General features: G+C 34.9%; 3 protein-coding genes across 7 annotated transcripts; all 3 read right to left on the bottom strand.

Annotated features, from left to right (window-relative positions):
* Nucleotides 1–27: 27 nt before the first annotated feature.
* Nucleotides 28–3045, bottom strand: LOC110606901 (thylakoid lumenal 29 kDa protein, chloroplastic). 2 transcript variants are annotated; one of them, XM_021745900.2, is made up of 11 exons: nt 2810–3045; nt 2595–2696; nt 2364–2448; nt 2242–2276; nt 2080–2145; nt 1935–1975; nt 1461–1591; nt 1210–1316; nt 729–866; nt 466–600; nt 28–374 (listed from the first exon to the last, which is right to left on the bottom strand). In XM_021745900.2, exons 1-11 carry the CDS (start codon nt 2906–2908, stop codon nt 264–266), a joined length of 1050 nt encoding a protein of 349 aa, XP_021601592.1. In that variant the 5' UTR covers nt 2909–3045; the 3' UTR covers nt 28–263. The 2 variants fall into 2 exon arrangements, with proteins under 2 accessions (XP_021601592.1, XP_021601594.1); XM_021745902.2 differs by having other exon boundaries at nt 2364–2465; nt 2810–2848.
* Nucleotides 3046–4124: 1079 nt separating this feature from the next.
* Nucleotides 4125–9236, bottom strand: LOC110606931 (O-fucosyltransferase 7). Of its 4 annotated transcripts, none has more exons than XM_043953321.1 (12): nt 8796–9236; nt 8173–8277; nt 7802–7898; nt 7647–7714; nt 7122–7210; nt 6855–7035; nt 6641–6769; nt 6401–6534; nt 6102–6315; nt 5602–5810; nt 5395–5490; nt 4125–4786 (listed from the first exon to the last, which is right to left on the bottom strand). In XM_043953321.1, the coding sequence occupies exons 1-12, from the start codon at nt 8961–8963 to the stop codon at nt 4633–4635; spliced, it is 1644 nt and encodes a 547-aa protein (XP_043809256.1). In that variant the 5' UTR covers nt 8964–9236; the 3' UTR covers nt 4125–4632. The 4 variants fall into 4 exon arrangements, with proteins under 4 accessions (XP_043809256.1, XP_043809255.1, XP_043809258.1 ...); XM_043953320.1 differs by having other exon boundaries at nt 8173–8280; nt 8796–9235; XM_043953323.1 differs by having other exon boundaries at nt 5602–5786; nt 8796–9234.
* Nucleotides 9237–14122: 4886 nt separating this feature from the next.
* Nucleotides 14123–14904, bottom strand: LOC110607057 (cell wall integrity sensor MID2). Its single transcript, XM_021746112.2, has one exon. The coding sequence runs from the start codon at nt 14863–14865 to the stop codon at nt 14398–14400; it is 468 nt and encodes a 155-aa protein (XP_021601804.1). The 5' UTR covers nt 14866–14904; the 3' UTR covers nt 14123–14397.
* Between the last annotated feature and the right edge of the window lie 976 nt (nt 14905–15880).

The following is a 15880-nucleotide window of genomic DNA, read 5'->3' as shown; positions in this document are numbered from 1 at the left end:
TAATAGAAAACTAATCAAATGCAAATAGATTAGAAAAAAATCCATTAGAAAAAAGTCCATCATAATTCCCACAAGTCAATAAGCAAATTGTTTCCATCTTATAAACGATGATTACAAACTAGGATAGTACAGCAGAGTGTGACACGAGTTACATGATTAGCTCTAGCAAGGACCATCGGTAACCTCGCCCAAAAAATCTCGAGAAATAATAGTTGTTGAATTGCTACAGCTGCTGCTGGTTCTTTGCAAATGCTTTGCTTCCTCTATAATTTGAGTTTGGTCACATCAATTTTTTGGACAGGGTATGTGTATGCTTCATAATTGATTTGTTGGCCCAAGCAACTTAATTTGGTGAGAGTGGTTATCAGATCCACCTGAAGAACAACAAATTCCCAAACTACAATAAGAATACAAAAATGCAATATACAGATATGATAAAGGTTTCAGTTTAGTTGAAACACTGACCTCATAATCTGTTTCGGACACTGTTTCTCGGCTGCGTTGGTACTTCTGAACCCATGGTAAAACTTCTGGATCAGTAGCAAGTAAGGCCTCAGTAGCTGCTTGATCAGGACCTAAGAATGCAGACATAACTGCTAGCTGGCCAACCAGAAAAGGATAGAAACAGATTAGTAAACTATAATATGCTAAATTCTACTTAGAATTTTATCAACGCACAAAAACCTGTATAAGCAAGTGGCAGGTGAAGAAGAAAAGAAGTTAGATACCTGGCGAGGACCGAAGCCAACAGCTTTGAACTTGTCTTTCATTTCCTGGACAGTTGCTTTCTCCCACTGCGGAATCCTTCCTTCTGGATCTGGCTCTTGTGTATCCGTCCGTCCAAATTGTTTATCAAACAAGCCCCACTGTTTCAACAATATTTACATGCATTACATCGTTTCGCTATATCATTTACATTTTAGAAATTCTCTGTTATCATATTAATTACACAATGAACACACGCACGGAAGTAGTCGAATGCCTTTTCACAATTGAAAAGGAATCAAAGCTCTGTCTAGTCCAGAAATTCTTTTCCAACAACAAATACGAGACATAATTCAACATTTCTTTTAAAAAAACATGTGTATTGTTTCAGGTTACGACTTCAATAAGCAGCTATAATGAATGGGATAATTGCTCAAATCTGTCATATATCTAGGTGCCTATCAGTTAAATGCATTTCAAGGCAACCAAACTAGAAAGACTAACCTGCCCATTAGAACCATAAGCAGTGTATAATAAGGTCCCTTTCTCTTCATTACCACCACACTTGCGAATGGCAGAAGCTAGAAATGTGGACTTAAGTGCACTTTGTGCTACACAGAACGAAGAACACTGAGTCAGCGGCAATGCACTTTCCTGTTGATGAATCATATTCTATTTGTCTGCATATTTTAGCTCATTCAAGATATAGCCATTATATGCAGTATGGTTCAAACTAGGTTTTAAATATGCATAACCTGCGAATTGTATAAGATCTGCATAGGAGATTGGTCCGCCCTTGGAATATGAATCTATCTCTTTCTTTGCTTCTTCTAATAAATCAAGAGCAGCGGAGAGTCCCTTGTTTTCAGGTCTGCTTATCTCTGAGCTTCAGGCAGCAAAAATGGGGAAAATATGTTAAGATAGCAGTTCAGCAAGGGGGAAAATAGTTCTTCAAATTGCAAATACAATCGAAAAACCAAGAAAAAATTATTAGTTCTTTATAGCTGATAACTAAAACAATATAAGCTTGTTGCTAATGAGCTTCAAAAAGCTATAAAACCAGCAAGACTTAACATCCCATATCGCCATTTACCCAACAGACTTCTTTCTGAAGCATTTTATAAGTTAATGTTCATAGATGTTGTACTTGAGGATATATTGACAGCAAGTTAGCATGGACCAGATGTTACTTGGATATGAGATTCATGCATATTGCATATAGTGGATACCTGAACCGTACAGATCCATTTGGGCCTCCAGATTTTGTAGCCTACAAACTTAATCAGAAAGAGATCAGTTTATTTGTTTCCCTTTTCAAAGGAGTTCCGTAACATCCAGAAAGAAATTGTTCACAGGTAAGGTTTGTGGTCTGACCTTATCAAAAGTCATGGCATCATTCAGTGCCAGGGTGAGAATTGATGGAATAACTTCAGGCTTTCCCTGCAATGAATATAGATTTAGGAATGATCACAACAGAAGAAATCATTGCAGGATAGTATATATCAGAATTTTAAAGCTTAATGCATCAGAACTTACCTTTATAGCTGTAAAAATAGTCTGCTTAACACTTGCTGTGAGAAAAAAGCAGCTCTAATTCAGCAGACTGTAGCTGGTTCTAGATAAGGAAAATTTGTTCTACAGAGTTTAAGAAGACTTACACTGAAACTCAGAGCGCTGTCTGCGTTGGATCAAATCAGCAGCATTAGCCATTTCAGTGAATGATCCTGAGCTCGTTATTAATTCCTAAGATGACATCAAAACTGGTAGAAACTCATCATCACATCATTCTAAATCACAGACTATCAAATCTCGAAATGCCTAATTCAAATGTTCCCTCACATGGGCAATGAAAAGTATGCATTCAATGACCTCTTCAGATTTTCTCTTACCAAGCTAATCGCAGCTCCAAAGCATTTCAAAACGTCTCTTCGCCGGAAAACATTCTCGCCACCAGTAACATCGGTCTCAATTTTGTTGCAACGGATGGGACCCTATTTGTTAAGTGCAGAAACAAAAACAAAGGGTGGTTTTTGCTTACAATGCTATACACAAACTACAATTGTCTATATAAAGGAAAACGAAGAGGTGAGTGAAGTGAACCTACAGCACGAGAGGAAGGGTATCTGTGAGTGCCAGCATTGGGATTGCTCAGAGAAGAGAGATGAAGCAGAGAAGGGAAAGTTGAGAGGAAAGAGACCCCCATAGTTGCCTCTGCTCCGCGCTTTGTTCTTCACCGCTTGAAAAAGAAAACGGAAACAACGAGAAGAGGGAAGAGGATATTGGAGCGGCTTACGTGGCAATACGTGTGGAGAATGTGTATGTTAATTTCACGAGAAGATATCAGATATGAGATATCCTATCGTTTTGTAGAAGCGATCTCCAGTTAGGAGAGTGACCCACCAACCCATTTAGGGGGTGGAAATGGATAAGTAAACCCGATCCATCAAGAGAAAACTTTCAAGAGGAAGAAAGTGGATAATATAATCTCCATGCTGGTAAGGTTATTTTGCAGGAATAACTAATCTTGTGTGGCGATATGATTATATGGGATCTTATTGGGTGAAATCTGGTTATTTCGGGGCCCACCTCATGCAGAGCATGGCTTCCAACACTCACCAGCGTGATCCAGGGCCTAAACCCAATTGGGAGTTCGTTCCTATGTCATTCTTTCTTCTTTCGTATATTTGTTAGAGTAGAAACTAGAAACGCCCCAACTTTGAACAACCGAAGCTGTAAAGATCAGTTCTGCAACCTGGCCTCATGAGGAAGAATTTTCCTTAGCTCATTCCTAGAGTATCCTATGGCTCCAGAAAGTGTCCGTTCCCCTTTTCATTGGATTCATCCAACAATGGAAGTCATTAATGTCAATTCTGATGCTTGCAATCTCAACTCAACTCTGTTCAGTGGCAGTAGCAGCTGTGGACAGAGACCACCTGGACAACCTGAAGGCTGGTTCTGCAAGTATTTTCAAGTAATGACAAATCTCCATATTCTAGAATCCCTAGCCTGCAGTGAAGCAGTTTAGTTTAAGTCAAGAGGTTTCAACAAAGTCACTATTGAAGGACGCCCAAATTTTCATTCGTTCTCTTTGGGCCGTCCTTCGCCACTAGCCATCTGGAGTGTGATTGAGGATGTTCCTAGGTTGGCTTCGGGATTTGATGTTATTGGCTTTAATTTTGCTACAACATGTGATGAAGCAGCCAGAGTCTTGCTACAAGTCTATGTTGGCTCTCTGCCTTCCGATCTTTGTTAAAAATGGAAAGGGTAGGTTATATATTCTGAAATAAAGCTAAGTTCAATCTCAAATTTCTTGGATAAACCCCCCCAACTTTTATTAGCTAGCTTGCTGAATCCCATATCATATTAAAAGACAATGCAGCAACAGGAACAGAAATGCTCAGGTAATGAAGTCCTTGGCAGATTTCCTAATATATATTTTTTTAAGTAAATATTTCATTTTATTGAATTGAAAGCCATGAATAGATAGATACATCAAAACAAATAAATAAAAAGAGGGGGAAGAGAAGAAACATCATTTTCCGAGATTGGCACAAGCATCGCATCCGCAATGAATCCCTTACACAGAATATGGATTTTTTGCCATTATGTCCGAGCACTTGCTACATTCCTTGACAGATGCAAGTCCTGGTTTCAGGTATTCCACCCTCCCTCACCCCCCCCCCCCCCCCCAATCCCCTTGGCCCGTTCTTCCTCGCAGCCAACTGCATTCTGCAAATAATCTTTCATCTATATCTCCAATATTTTATCCCTCTATCTAAACTCAAGATGTACAAATTCCGTATTCCCAACTCCTAAAGGCACAACCAGTTTGTAAAACCTTCCACAGATACCGACTTGTCAAATTGTTAGTATCCAGCCATCACGGGGATTTTTTTATCCCAAGGGAGTTATTCTTCCACACCCAAATTACTTGATCATGAGAGAGATGTTTGAATTTGGTGAATGCCTCTGACACAAACAATCTGGCAACGGATTTACATAAAAGGCTTCTTCAGAACGAAACCTCTCCATGCCCTTTGTTCCTGATATGGGACCTTTTCTCCTCCTTGGGGATCCTTGCCTGTGCGACCAATATAGAAACACGTCAAATTAAGGAACTTTGTAATTCAAAAAATTTAGAAGCTGGTAAAACAGAGAAGACCAGCTCTTTATAGTTTCATACTCCCTCAGCAGTTATATAATTCATGCTCAATAACTATAACAATGACCCTGGAAGATACCCAGAAATCTAACTTACTGGGCAAGAACTCTCTGTCGCCTGCCATTGGTCCTATGGACCCATAGCACAGTGATATTTACAAGCCCTCTAGCAAATGAAGGTCAAGGAATTCAACAGCTTAGGCCATTGGTTAATGGAAGCTAAATTAAAGAAGAAATGGAAAATTGAGCTCTTCATAATTTCTTATTCTCACAGAGATTTTTGAGTTCTATATAATATATGTCAGGAGATACGACAGAAGCTAACTTATTGAGCAAAATTCTCTTCCGCCTACCATTGCCCTTGCGGGCAGTGCAAAGGAAGCACAAGGAATCCCACACTGAGTAGGTTAGAAGAAGAACAATAGAACTTTTTCCTCCCTACCATTGGCATTGTGCGTTGGTACAAGGTAGATTTCTGGGTAATAGTAGGTACAAGGTAGATTTCACTCATATAAACATAACACATACCGTCTTTTGTGGATTTCAATTATTTTTGTTGATAAACTTTCACCTTCTTTCAGTTTTCCCCGATCAATTTTGTCAAACAAATGAACAAGCTGTTTCCTGATGGGCAAACAGATGGGATTCAGCAACAACTCCAATCACAGTCATGCTAGAAATGAACTCAATAAGGAAACTTCAAAACAAAGGGGAAAAGGAGGGAACTCCTCATACCTATCAGGAGAAATTGTTTTTCTATGCCCCAAAAAGCGACGGTGACCTTCAACTGCCCTTGCCATGTTTCCAGAATATGATGGAATAAACACATCACTTTCAATGGACACAATATAGTCAAGCGCAGCCATTTGAGATGCATGATTAATGAATGGTTCAAGCTCCTCAACAGATGCCAATTTTTCCTGCAAAGTAATCAAAGATGATAACTAAAATGGTAGTCATAAAACCATTCAACCTTCATAAAATGTACAGCTAAATGTTGAAAAAGGATCAGATGGACATAGTTGATAGTACAATTATGTAGCATCTCTAATCCATCTCCACCCAAAAGTCAAAACAATGTGTGACGAGTTTGACATTAAGTGTTAGTTGATCAAGTTAGCATGTATTAGCTCTCATCCATTTCAATTGAAATGTGTCATCACATATACGCCAAACAATTATTTGCACATAGAAAAAAAAAAGGAAAATATGAAGTTACCTATATAAGTGCATACCTTGCTCTTTAAAATGGGATAGCGGGATTGCAAGTCGGCCATGCGAGAATCACCTCCATATATCTCTCCTGCAGCAATGTATATGGGGGTGTTTGAGGGGTATCCAAGTGCGGTGAGAAACATAGCAACCTCCTTTGGAATGAGAGGACAGTAACCTTTGGATCTCTGCTCCCTAGAGTCAATCTCCTTTACTTTCCAATATGCAGTTTCTTCTCTGCAAGTAAGAGAAAAGTTAACACATCTCAGAAGCTTAAATATTGAATTTTCTATAACAGAGCATTAGACACAAATTCATATACCTGATTTTCTTCAATTCATCAGCTTCGGCACTAGATAAACCATATGTACATCCACTAAAAGCAAGCATGTCCTTTTCATATCTTAAATGTAAAGCAATGTATGGACCATATGACCTCATCCGCTCCACCAACATCTAAAACACAAGTGTACTAAATGTTAACGACAGTTGTAGAAAAGCTTGAAAAATGGTTACTCCAATGTCTAGAATCAACACAAGTGAAAAAAGTTTATTTCTTTACTTTTCCCATCTCTTCAATTCGAGGTGCAAAACGAAGGGCTTCATAACAAGCACGACATCGCAGCTTCTGAATATTTGGAGGGAGATTATTGTTTGCCAAACGAGAGTCAGACTTGGCCGCTCGAATGACCTGCAGAAAATTAATGACAAATGACTGCATTCAAAATACCTAAAAACCACAATGCGAAAGGATATGCAACATTTAACATGCATACCCGATAAGTTTTCCACATGCTTGCTATCTCTCCTTGGTAGTAGTCCATACCAGACCAGCTTCTAAAATGCTTGATTATTTTGGAAGCATTGGCCATTTCCTTAGGCAGCCTTTTTATGATTTTTACATCACTCGCTAGTGCATTGATAAAATGATCTTCATCAAACACATCTGAAAAGTTGCTGCAGACCAAATACTAAACAAATTATGGCATCATGAATTCTCAAGACACATTGATAATGTAAAATTTTCATGGAATTGAAATTACCTAGTGTCTTGCCAAAACGACCTTTTATCCAGTTCTGGAACAACAAGAGTGGCATTTATTATTCGGGCAACAGCTACCATATCACAAATCTGCAATTCAACAATGACATTGCTCTAATGCTCAAATATAATTAACAAAAAATTATATATTTCATTAACTAATAATCAAAGAAAACATCCAAATATGTATCAATAAATGAAATTTTTCATTGCCACATTAATATTAAACAATAACCGATAACCAAAACAAAGTAGACAAAAAGCATAAAATTTGGATCAGTATCACGATAGGTATGATAACAAAGAAAAGATTTCCTTGATTCCCTTGATTAATGATGAAAGATGCTGCATAAAACTCACTAAACGTAACATAGTCCTATAATAACAATACCTTATCTTATAAAGATAAGAACAATCATAAATTTGAATAGACCAACAATTATCACTGTACATATCTTTTTTGTTTAATAAATCTGTGGTTGGCAATGATGATAACAAGTGATAAATGAAAGAAAAAAATACAGACCCCAGCACGCATCTGGTTGAGCCCACCATTTGTATGAACTAGAAGGTAACCTTCTGACTCCCCAGGAGCTGAGGAACAATAGAAAATTAGAATAATCAGTATACAAAGCTGCAGTGAAACAGGAAAAAGAATAAATTTTAATTTGCAAGACTTACATGTATAGTTAGGACCAGGCTCCACACATGGCAAATAATCACGATTTGATGGAGGCTTCCATAGCTTGGAATCCGAATTCCTCCTCGCACCATCCAACTGTCAAGTCTAAAGGAGTGAAAACATGAAAGATGCATGACTGCTTTGTATCAAAATATAACCTAGATCACTGGCGCTTTAAAATCAGGTCTATGGTGATAGAAAAAAATAAGAAGAAGTAGAACTATCTCATTTGTCACCACTGCCTTTGTTTTCTTACTATTAAGAAAATAACAAAAAAAATAAAACAAAACAACATAAAACAAACTCTACATTGTTACATTATAGATAGAAAAATCACTGAAAACATGCAAGAGCAGAAAGATATAAAGACCTTGCGGGAAGAAAGAGGTGGTTTGGACAAATGGCTGTGAGTTCGATCTCTTCTCCAGCTTTGTTCTTGTTCAGTGCTCAATATTGAGTATTTATTGACATCAAGCTGCTACAGAAATTAGCAAATGGGAACATTTAAATTCACGAATTCAAGAAACAAAAAATTAGCAAAATTGTGGAGGGAAAAAACAAAATCTCCATGTTAAGATATTAACAGCCAAAGAATCTAAAATATACTGATGAAATGAAATCTTATCAGTGACATTTTTTTTCTTTATAAAAAATAAACCTCCAATCATAGGATAAATAATATATATATCACGAAAAAATATGAATAAATGGCAAATTAACAAATAACGATGTGTTAAAGCTAATGTCCCCTTCTTCAATTAAAAGAATTTGTAAAAAAGTTCAAGAGTCAAAAATGAAATTTAATTTTTTTAAATAAAACCTCTAAAAACAGTAGCGAAAACTAATCTTTAAAACAAGAAAATTCAGGCACAATGAATCAAGCGGCAGAAACAAGAAATTGGTAGAAGTTTCCAAAGCAAGATAAAGAATAAACCCTAATCGAAATTCTTTATAGTGAATAAAAAGAGGATAAAAGAGAAAACAGTTATGTACCTGAGTGGTAGTAGTGGGAAGCTTGTAAGGATCAGGTAAGTCAGGAGCTCTGGAGGAAGGGAATACCTGCACGTGTACAGAGAGCAAAGCCATCATCGTAATTGCGCATATCGCGAAAGTTAGAAACTTTCGCAAAACCACCACCGCCCTCCATCTGCACTTCTGCATCTTCCACTTTCCGCCTAATCTAAAAACGAGATACTATAAGAACACTGCAAAATGGCAGGTAGCCATCAAAGAAAAAAGCCAGATCGCTGCAAAGAAATGTATCTCTCCTTCTCGTTCAGTGCTCCGGCGAGAAAGAGAGGGAAAACTGGTTGGGAAATTTGTTTTCTTGTTTTCGGATTTCAGCGGGCCTTGCCACTTCAGCTTGGGTTTCGGTTTAGTTAGCAAAACAAGGAGTCGGAGAATGAAGACTAAGAAGAAGCAAAGATATATATAGAGAGAGAGAGAGAGAATAGATCGTGATGGAATTTTAATTAATTCTTTTTTTTTTTTAACCTATCGATCCGTTCGTTTCGAATTTGAAATATCGAAAAACTTAAAACTTTAAATCAAATCAAACTGATATATTAAAAATAATTGAATTGAAATAATATTTTTGGATTTGATTAGATGAGGAATGTATTTTATATATGTATAAGATATAGTTTAATTTATTTTTAATATAAATAATTAAATTAAAAATAAAAATTAATTAAAATAAAAAATTAAACTACATCAATTTAATTAAAAATTTTAAATTGATTAAACTGAGTTAAATTTATTTAATTTAATTTTTTAATTTAAATTAAAAGGTACTCCATCTACTGTTAGTGTGAACTTAGATATATTGATTGAAATTGTATTATTGAGATATTTTAAATCAGTATTATTGATTGAAATTGATAAATATATTAATTTTATTTTAATAAGATTTTGCCAATAGTAATTTTATCAAATGAAATTGTAACCACCCACTTTGCTTCTCTTCATATCTGTAATATATAGAAACTCAGAATGGCATACAATTCCCCTTTCTGATTTTTCACGTTTTTCATGAAAATTTCCCTCCCATTCCAAAGAAAGAATGAATAAAAATATCAACTAATAAAAATTTCAAGGATTAATTATTGAATTGTCTAATAATATTGTTTATATCTTTTATATAATTGATTTTTACTGAAGTTTAAATTCGTGATATTTTAATTTTAAAGATGATTCTAATAAACTAAAATCTATCAGAAATGTCATTTATTTTTTAAAATCAAAAATTGTTTATTTCATTTTTACTCTTGAATAATTCTCAATAGCAATGTAATTTCATTTTTTAAATCATTTTTTTTTATTATTAGACAAATATATAATGCTGACAGATTTATTGAGTCTTGCCCTCTTTGACTTTTTTGTTGACGAAATCTAATCACAAATTCAACCGAGAAACTCATTGAAAAAAAAATAATTCAGATAAAAGCTGCTTAATTAGTGGACTGGACAGTGACATCGTAGATCTCAAGATAAATCAGAGCAATTTAACTGGGAGAGAGCGTGGCATGCATGTGCCGAAATTTCTAGTACACAGACACAGATGCATTCACACCGTCGCCGGGTTTCAACGAAATCCCCGACATTTTACACAACAGTCACCGCCTATCCACATTCCCACAGCAACTAAAATTTGAAGATCTGCATCAGGACAGGAAATATTAGCTGATGTTGTGGCCTGAGACCGAGGAGTAGATAAATTGGATGGTTAGCGATAATCTTACTAAACAAAATAAGGAAATAGACAACGGCAAGCCACGTGAAAAAGAGATAAGAATGTCAATCAGGTGACGTACGGTTGTAGGAGACGATATCGTTCAAAAAGCCCAAAACTCTCGCTTTATCACCGTCTGAGAAGAGAATATCAATTTTATCTAATTGGGTAAAGGCTAAAATCACCTAATAAATTAAATCGAAATCTCTTCTTATGGATGATGGATAAAATTAAAAAGTAACAATACTGAAGATCGGAGACGGTCTGATTCACAAGTTGGGATGATTTGATTATGTTCAGGTCTCGTGACACTTTCCTTTTTGTTTGCATTTGTATAATCTTCCATTTCTTTGGTTGTTCTGCCACTTGGGGAACCCACTAGAAGAGAAGTCTCACTTTCCGAAATCACACAATCAATGTGCACTTGCGTGTCACTTTCATTTTTCACCCAGCCAAGTAAAACGTGAAAGGCCTCTTGGATTGAAGAAAATGTGCTGGTATTTCGCCATCCAGTACTAATGCCAACATGATAGAAGGTGGTCACCCATACTTCATTTTCACCGCCACTTAAATTTCACTCTTTTTTTTTTTTCATCGTAGTGTTTTTTATTTTAATTATTCCTAAAATTTACATAATTTTTTTTTTAAATTACATATTTACATCTTATTGAGAGATAAGAAAATTTTGCAAAAAATACTTGGATGCATTGATGTACTAAAAGCATTAGTCAGAATCAAGTGGGGCCACTCACCTCCCCTTCCCTTGAGCTTCTTTGGACTTTGGAGCAAGGAAAGAACAAGAGCACATGTGGTCTGCAAAGCCAAACCAAGACAGACAACCTTCAGCTTGAGACATTAAAGATGAATTATGGTTGCATGTGATAAGTTTTATCAGTATTAAAAATTATTAAAGATGATCATTAATCCCAAGTCCTAAACCTAGGAATGGCATCTTCTTTTAAAAAATCTATCATTCACACAATGTTGATTTGTACGATATTTCAGAATTATGTCTTTTATATTTCTCTATTTAAAAAATAAATAATGATTTTTTTTATGCACATACCAATTAATGAACATGTTAATTTCTTAGCTATTTCATATTTGCATTACACCATCCTTCACCCACTCTTCATAAATGCTCCCACAATTAACTGGTTTGATTAATTAATTATTATTTGTGTTGAAATTGTTCAATTTGCGCAACCCACGTGTACATTTTTCCTTTTTTTTTTTCTTCCCCAAAGAATGAAGTCATTCTCATGGGATGATGACATGTCACCATGAGGTTTAATTTGAGTCAGGATAACTTTTATAAAATTATTTGATTTGAAATGAGCAAACACACCATAAAATGGCTATAATAATGATCACAAATACTTTATTTTTTATATTTAATAATAAAATTTCAATATTTATCCATAAATTTTAATATGTTTTTAGTTAGCGATTTTTTTCTGTTTAAAACTTCGTATGTTGTAGCAAGCCTACAGGTTTGGAGTAATTATGTTGGAGCTTCTTTAGTGGGAACTTAAAATTGAATCATTTCAACCAAAATCTTCAAGTGGGTAGTAGACCACAAGCTCACCTAACTCAAAACACTAATAGAAAGCAATATAAGCAGCAAATCCCAAGAAAAGAAATTGCGAAAATGATAGAACTAAAATGGTCAAAAACCCATAAATGTAACATGGATTTGTGGAGAGATAGGGTATTTTTTGAATGGAAACTTGGAAAGTGGGTTAGGTTAATTTCATTTTCATTTAAAACTTCAACTTCAAATTCATACTTCAAATTTTTATCAATATCCTATTCTTTCCTTGTGCAAGAGTAAGAAACTTGCTTTTGTCTGAACCTGGTGAGAGAGACTAAGAAACCACCAGCTTTCGGGGACCGAAACAGCTATGCAACATTCATAAAAGGAATCCGACAGTACTGTTAGCTAAGCAAGAACATTTTATTAATTCCTTTTTTCATATATTTTATGCATAGGCATTAGATACCCATCTCCATTGTTCTGATTAAAAGCAAGAAAAATGACAAATCTGATTGAGCTTGACATAGACTTGACTATATGGTTGGCAAAGTTCTTGGTTATATCGGTTCTCTTCTTTCAAATTTTTATAATGAAATGGACTTTTGCCACTTTGTTTTTGTTTCTTTATTACATGTTTGATTCTAAGATGAGGCCAATCATCATAAACCAAAGAGTTCAGCTGATGCTTAACCTATAACGATTTGTCTCGTTGCTTTCAAACCTGACGCACAATAGATGTTAACAAGCATCACAAACGAGTTGCTTAATCCATTCCATTAAAATATTTCATTATATGTACATGGATTCAAGAAATACAAGCCCATGTATGTCAAAGAGAAAGATTAATATTGGGTCATCTGGGATGTTGCTCTGAATACTAATTGGGTTGAGCTACGGCCCAAATCTTCAAAGCTACCAAGCAAAATGTTTCTCGAGCCAGAAAGTGTTTGTTTTATTTCCCAAAAGAAAAAAAAAAGAAGATATGGAGAGCACTACTTAACAGACCAAATAAAGCAACGATCAGCAACAAGTAGAAGGAAACAAACTATCCATCTCTAAACAATCATTAATATTATTATATATTACTCAAATTTAACTTACTTTCTGTATCTTTCCAACTAATATATAGAAAATCTCATGACATGATATACCAAAACATCTCTTATCATATCTGTAAATTAGGTGATATGTATTAGACGTAATCTGTATACATTCATCGAATATGCAGAATAAAATATCTAAAACCATTGATTTCAAAAAAAAAATTAAAAAATTCTAAACCCATTAATTGGGATAACTAAAAAAAGTAATCCAAAAAATTCAATGAAATAGTAAGAAATATTGGTTAATTATTTATTGGACGAGTTTCAAAAAAGTTATTATTGGATTTGTATTTTTGAGAAATATTTGTGACTTGTAATAGAGGGTCATCCATTGATATATGATGACTCATGGCTGCATCAAAAGTTTGATCCAACAATGGTGTCTGCGTATGGAAAGTATGATTTGGGATAAAATAATCAAGAAGATTAATAAAGTTGTTCTTGTTAGAAGACTAAGTATGGCATGTGTGTACTAATGATGGTCTAATAAGAATTTAATTGCTTGTATCTTGCTTTTTTTAATCAGTAATTTCGATTAAATAATGAGGAAATTGCCGAGAATTTGATCTAGGAAGTTGGCGACAGGATTACCAAATTTCTTATGCCAGCTTAAGAACTTTTCACTTTTCAGCCCACGGGATAGGAGAGGAAGTTGCCCAGAAACTGGACCTGGTTTACCAATTACCAGTTATCACGTAAGTATAGGCTTTTCAAAAAATGAACAAGGACTCAAAAAAAGGCAGAATCAAAGTAAAACCAGTTGAAGATTCAACGTGTGATCTCAAGAGCTGCATTAATCAGAAAACCATCCAGCCAGCCATACCATATCTTGGCCTCAAAATCCGTGACAGCCTAAAATGCCAGCATGTTTTTCTGCAGTTCAGATATAGAAATTTTGTCTTATCATCAAACAAAACTTTAACCACTTCTGTCATAATCGCACGAAAAATAATTAATCCAAAAAATATCATTACTTTCAAATAGAACTACTCAATTACAGGAACTGGAAGTTTTCTCCATATCCAAGATTAACACATGAATGTGCAATAAATTCTCCATCTTTCTGCTTTTGTATGGTATATATAGATTCATACACTCATTTCTTCTATCTTTTTTATTTTCTTTTTTGTTGTGTACAAATCTAACAACTAATATCTAATCTAATAAAAGTGGAGAAGAAAAGGTAGGAAAAAAAATTCAGGAAACTGCATCAATCACTTAACCTTAGTGATAAACTAAACTTTCCTCTATCCTTTTATTTTTTGGACGTAGCAACTTGGACAAAATCCCAGCTTTCTTCTTATCGTCACTGACCTTGTCTTTATTGCCTCTGGTTCTTGTAACAAAGATCAACGATCTACTCTTAGTGAGCACATTCTTGCCATTCACCAAGAAAGATAAAGATCTCTTCCCCTGATCCCTTCCATATCGATAATAACGATGCATTGGTGACGATGAAGAAGAACAAGAGGAAGAGGAATACGAAGACAATGAAGAAGAAGAAGAAACGGAATCCATTACAGTGGAAGAAGAGGTAGTATGTGAGCTGCAGGAAGTTGAAAGCTGAGAGAGTTTTTCAGTTAAACAAATGGAGCAAACCCCAGGAGACTGCGTGTGTTTTGGGTGCTTCTTGCATTTACCGTCAGGCCTAGAGCGAGGCATAGCTGCCTTGGATCTCTTAGTGTATCCCATTTTCGGGTTTCATTCGACATTAAAGAGTTGGCTGGCGAGGGATATAAATAGAAGAAGGAAGCTTGATAATTTTCCTTTTCATGATATTTCATGGAAGGTTTCCTTGGTACTTCCTCGTCCTTAGAATTGACGAGTTGGCAGGTGAGGACTGAATGTACGGTTGTGATTGGATTTGGGTCTTGTGGGGTCCAGTTGAGCGGTGGCTGTGATGTGTTAGCGTGGAGGAAGGTATAGAATGGAAAAAAGTTATTTGATTAAATGAATTCTACTGGGGCCTCGCGGGCGGCGTGGAAAATCAGCCTTGCTGTGCCAATTCTTGGTCTTAATTTGAGCAGAGGGGAAAGGAAATTAAAGGTCCTGAACGGCGCCGTGTTATAGGAAAATAGAACGATTCGATTCGATTATGTACAATTAAAACATTTTACGGCCAATTGAGTTTAGCTAATAGTTAAATAGATTGCAGCTGATATAGCAGATATTTGGTAAATTATGTTTATTATTACTTTTAATATGTAAAAGATATATATTAATTTATTTTATTATTAAAATGAATATAAATTACTAATTTATTATCCAATATATAAATAAAAATATAATTTTATGCATCTTAATTAAATAAATTAATAATTTAAAAAATTGATAATTAGTAAATTTTAAAGTACAATATAATAAACACTCACAGTTTTAATTTATAATAAATTTATAATAAATACATTTGAATAAATTTAAAAAGTTTCGATTTCTAATTTTTATTTTTATTTTAAAAAATATAATATAATAAAAATAAAAAATAAAATAAAATCAATTAATTTTAATTATAAAAAATTCATAATTATTTAATGAAATAATGTATTTTGTTTTGGCACGGATAAATTAAGATTACTACTGGAGAGAGCACAAGTTCAACGAGATCAGCTTTAAAAGCACAAAAACAGAAAAATGCCATGGCTGTAAGCTTTACTTCACTCGTGAGTCGTGAGTGCCAGTGGAGATGCGGCTCCATAGACCAGCTGAC

The sequence above is a fragment of the Manihot esculenta genome, chromosome 18, assembly GCF_001659605.2.
Source record: "Manihot esculenta cultivar AM560-2 chromosome 18, M.esculenta_v8, whole genome shotgun sequence".
NCBI lineage: Eukaryota > Viridiplantae > Streptophyta > Magnoliopsida > Malpighiales > Euphorbiaceae > Manihot > Manihot esculenta.
This window is presented reverse-complemented; position numbering and strand designations above follow the sequence as displayed.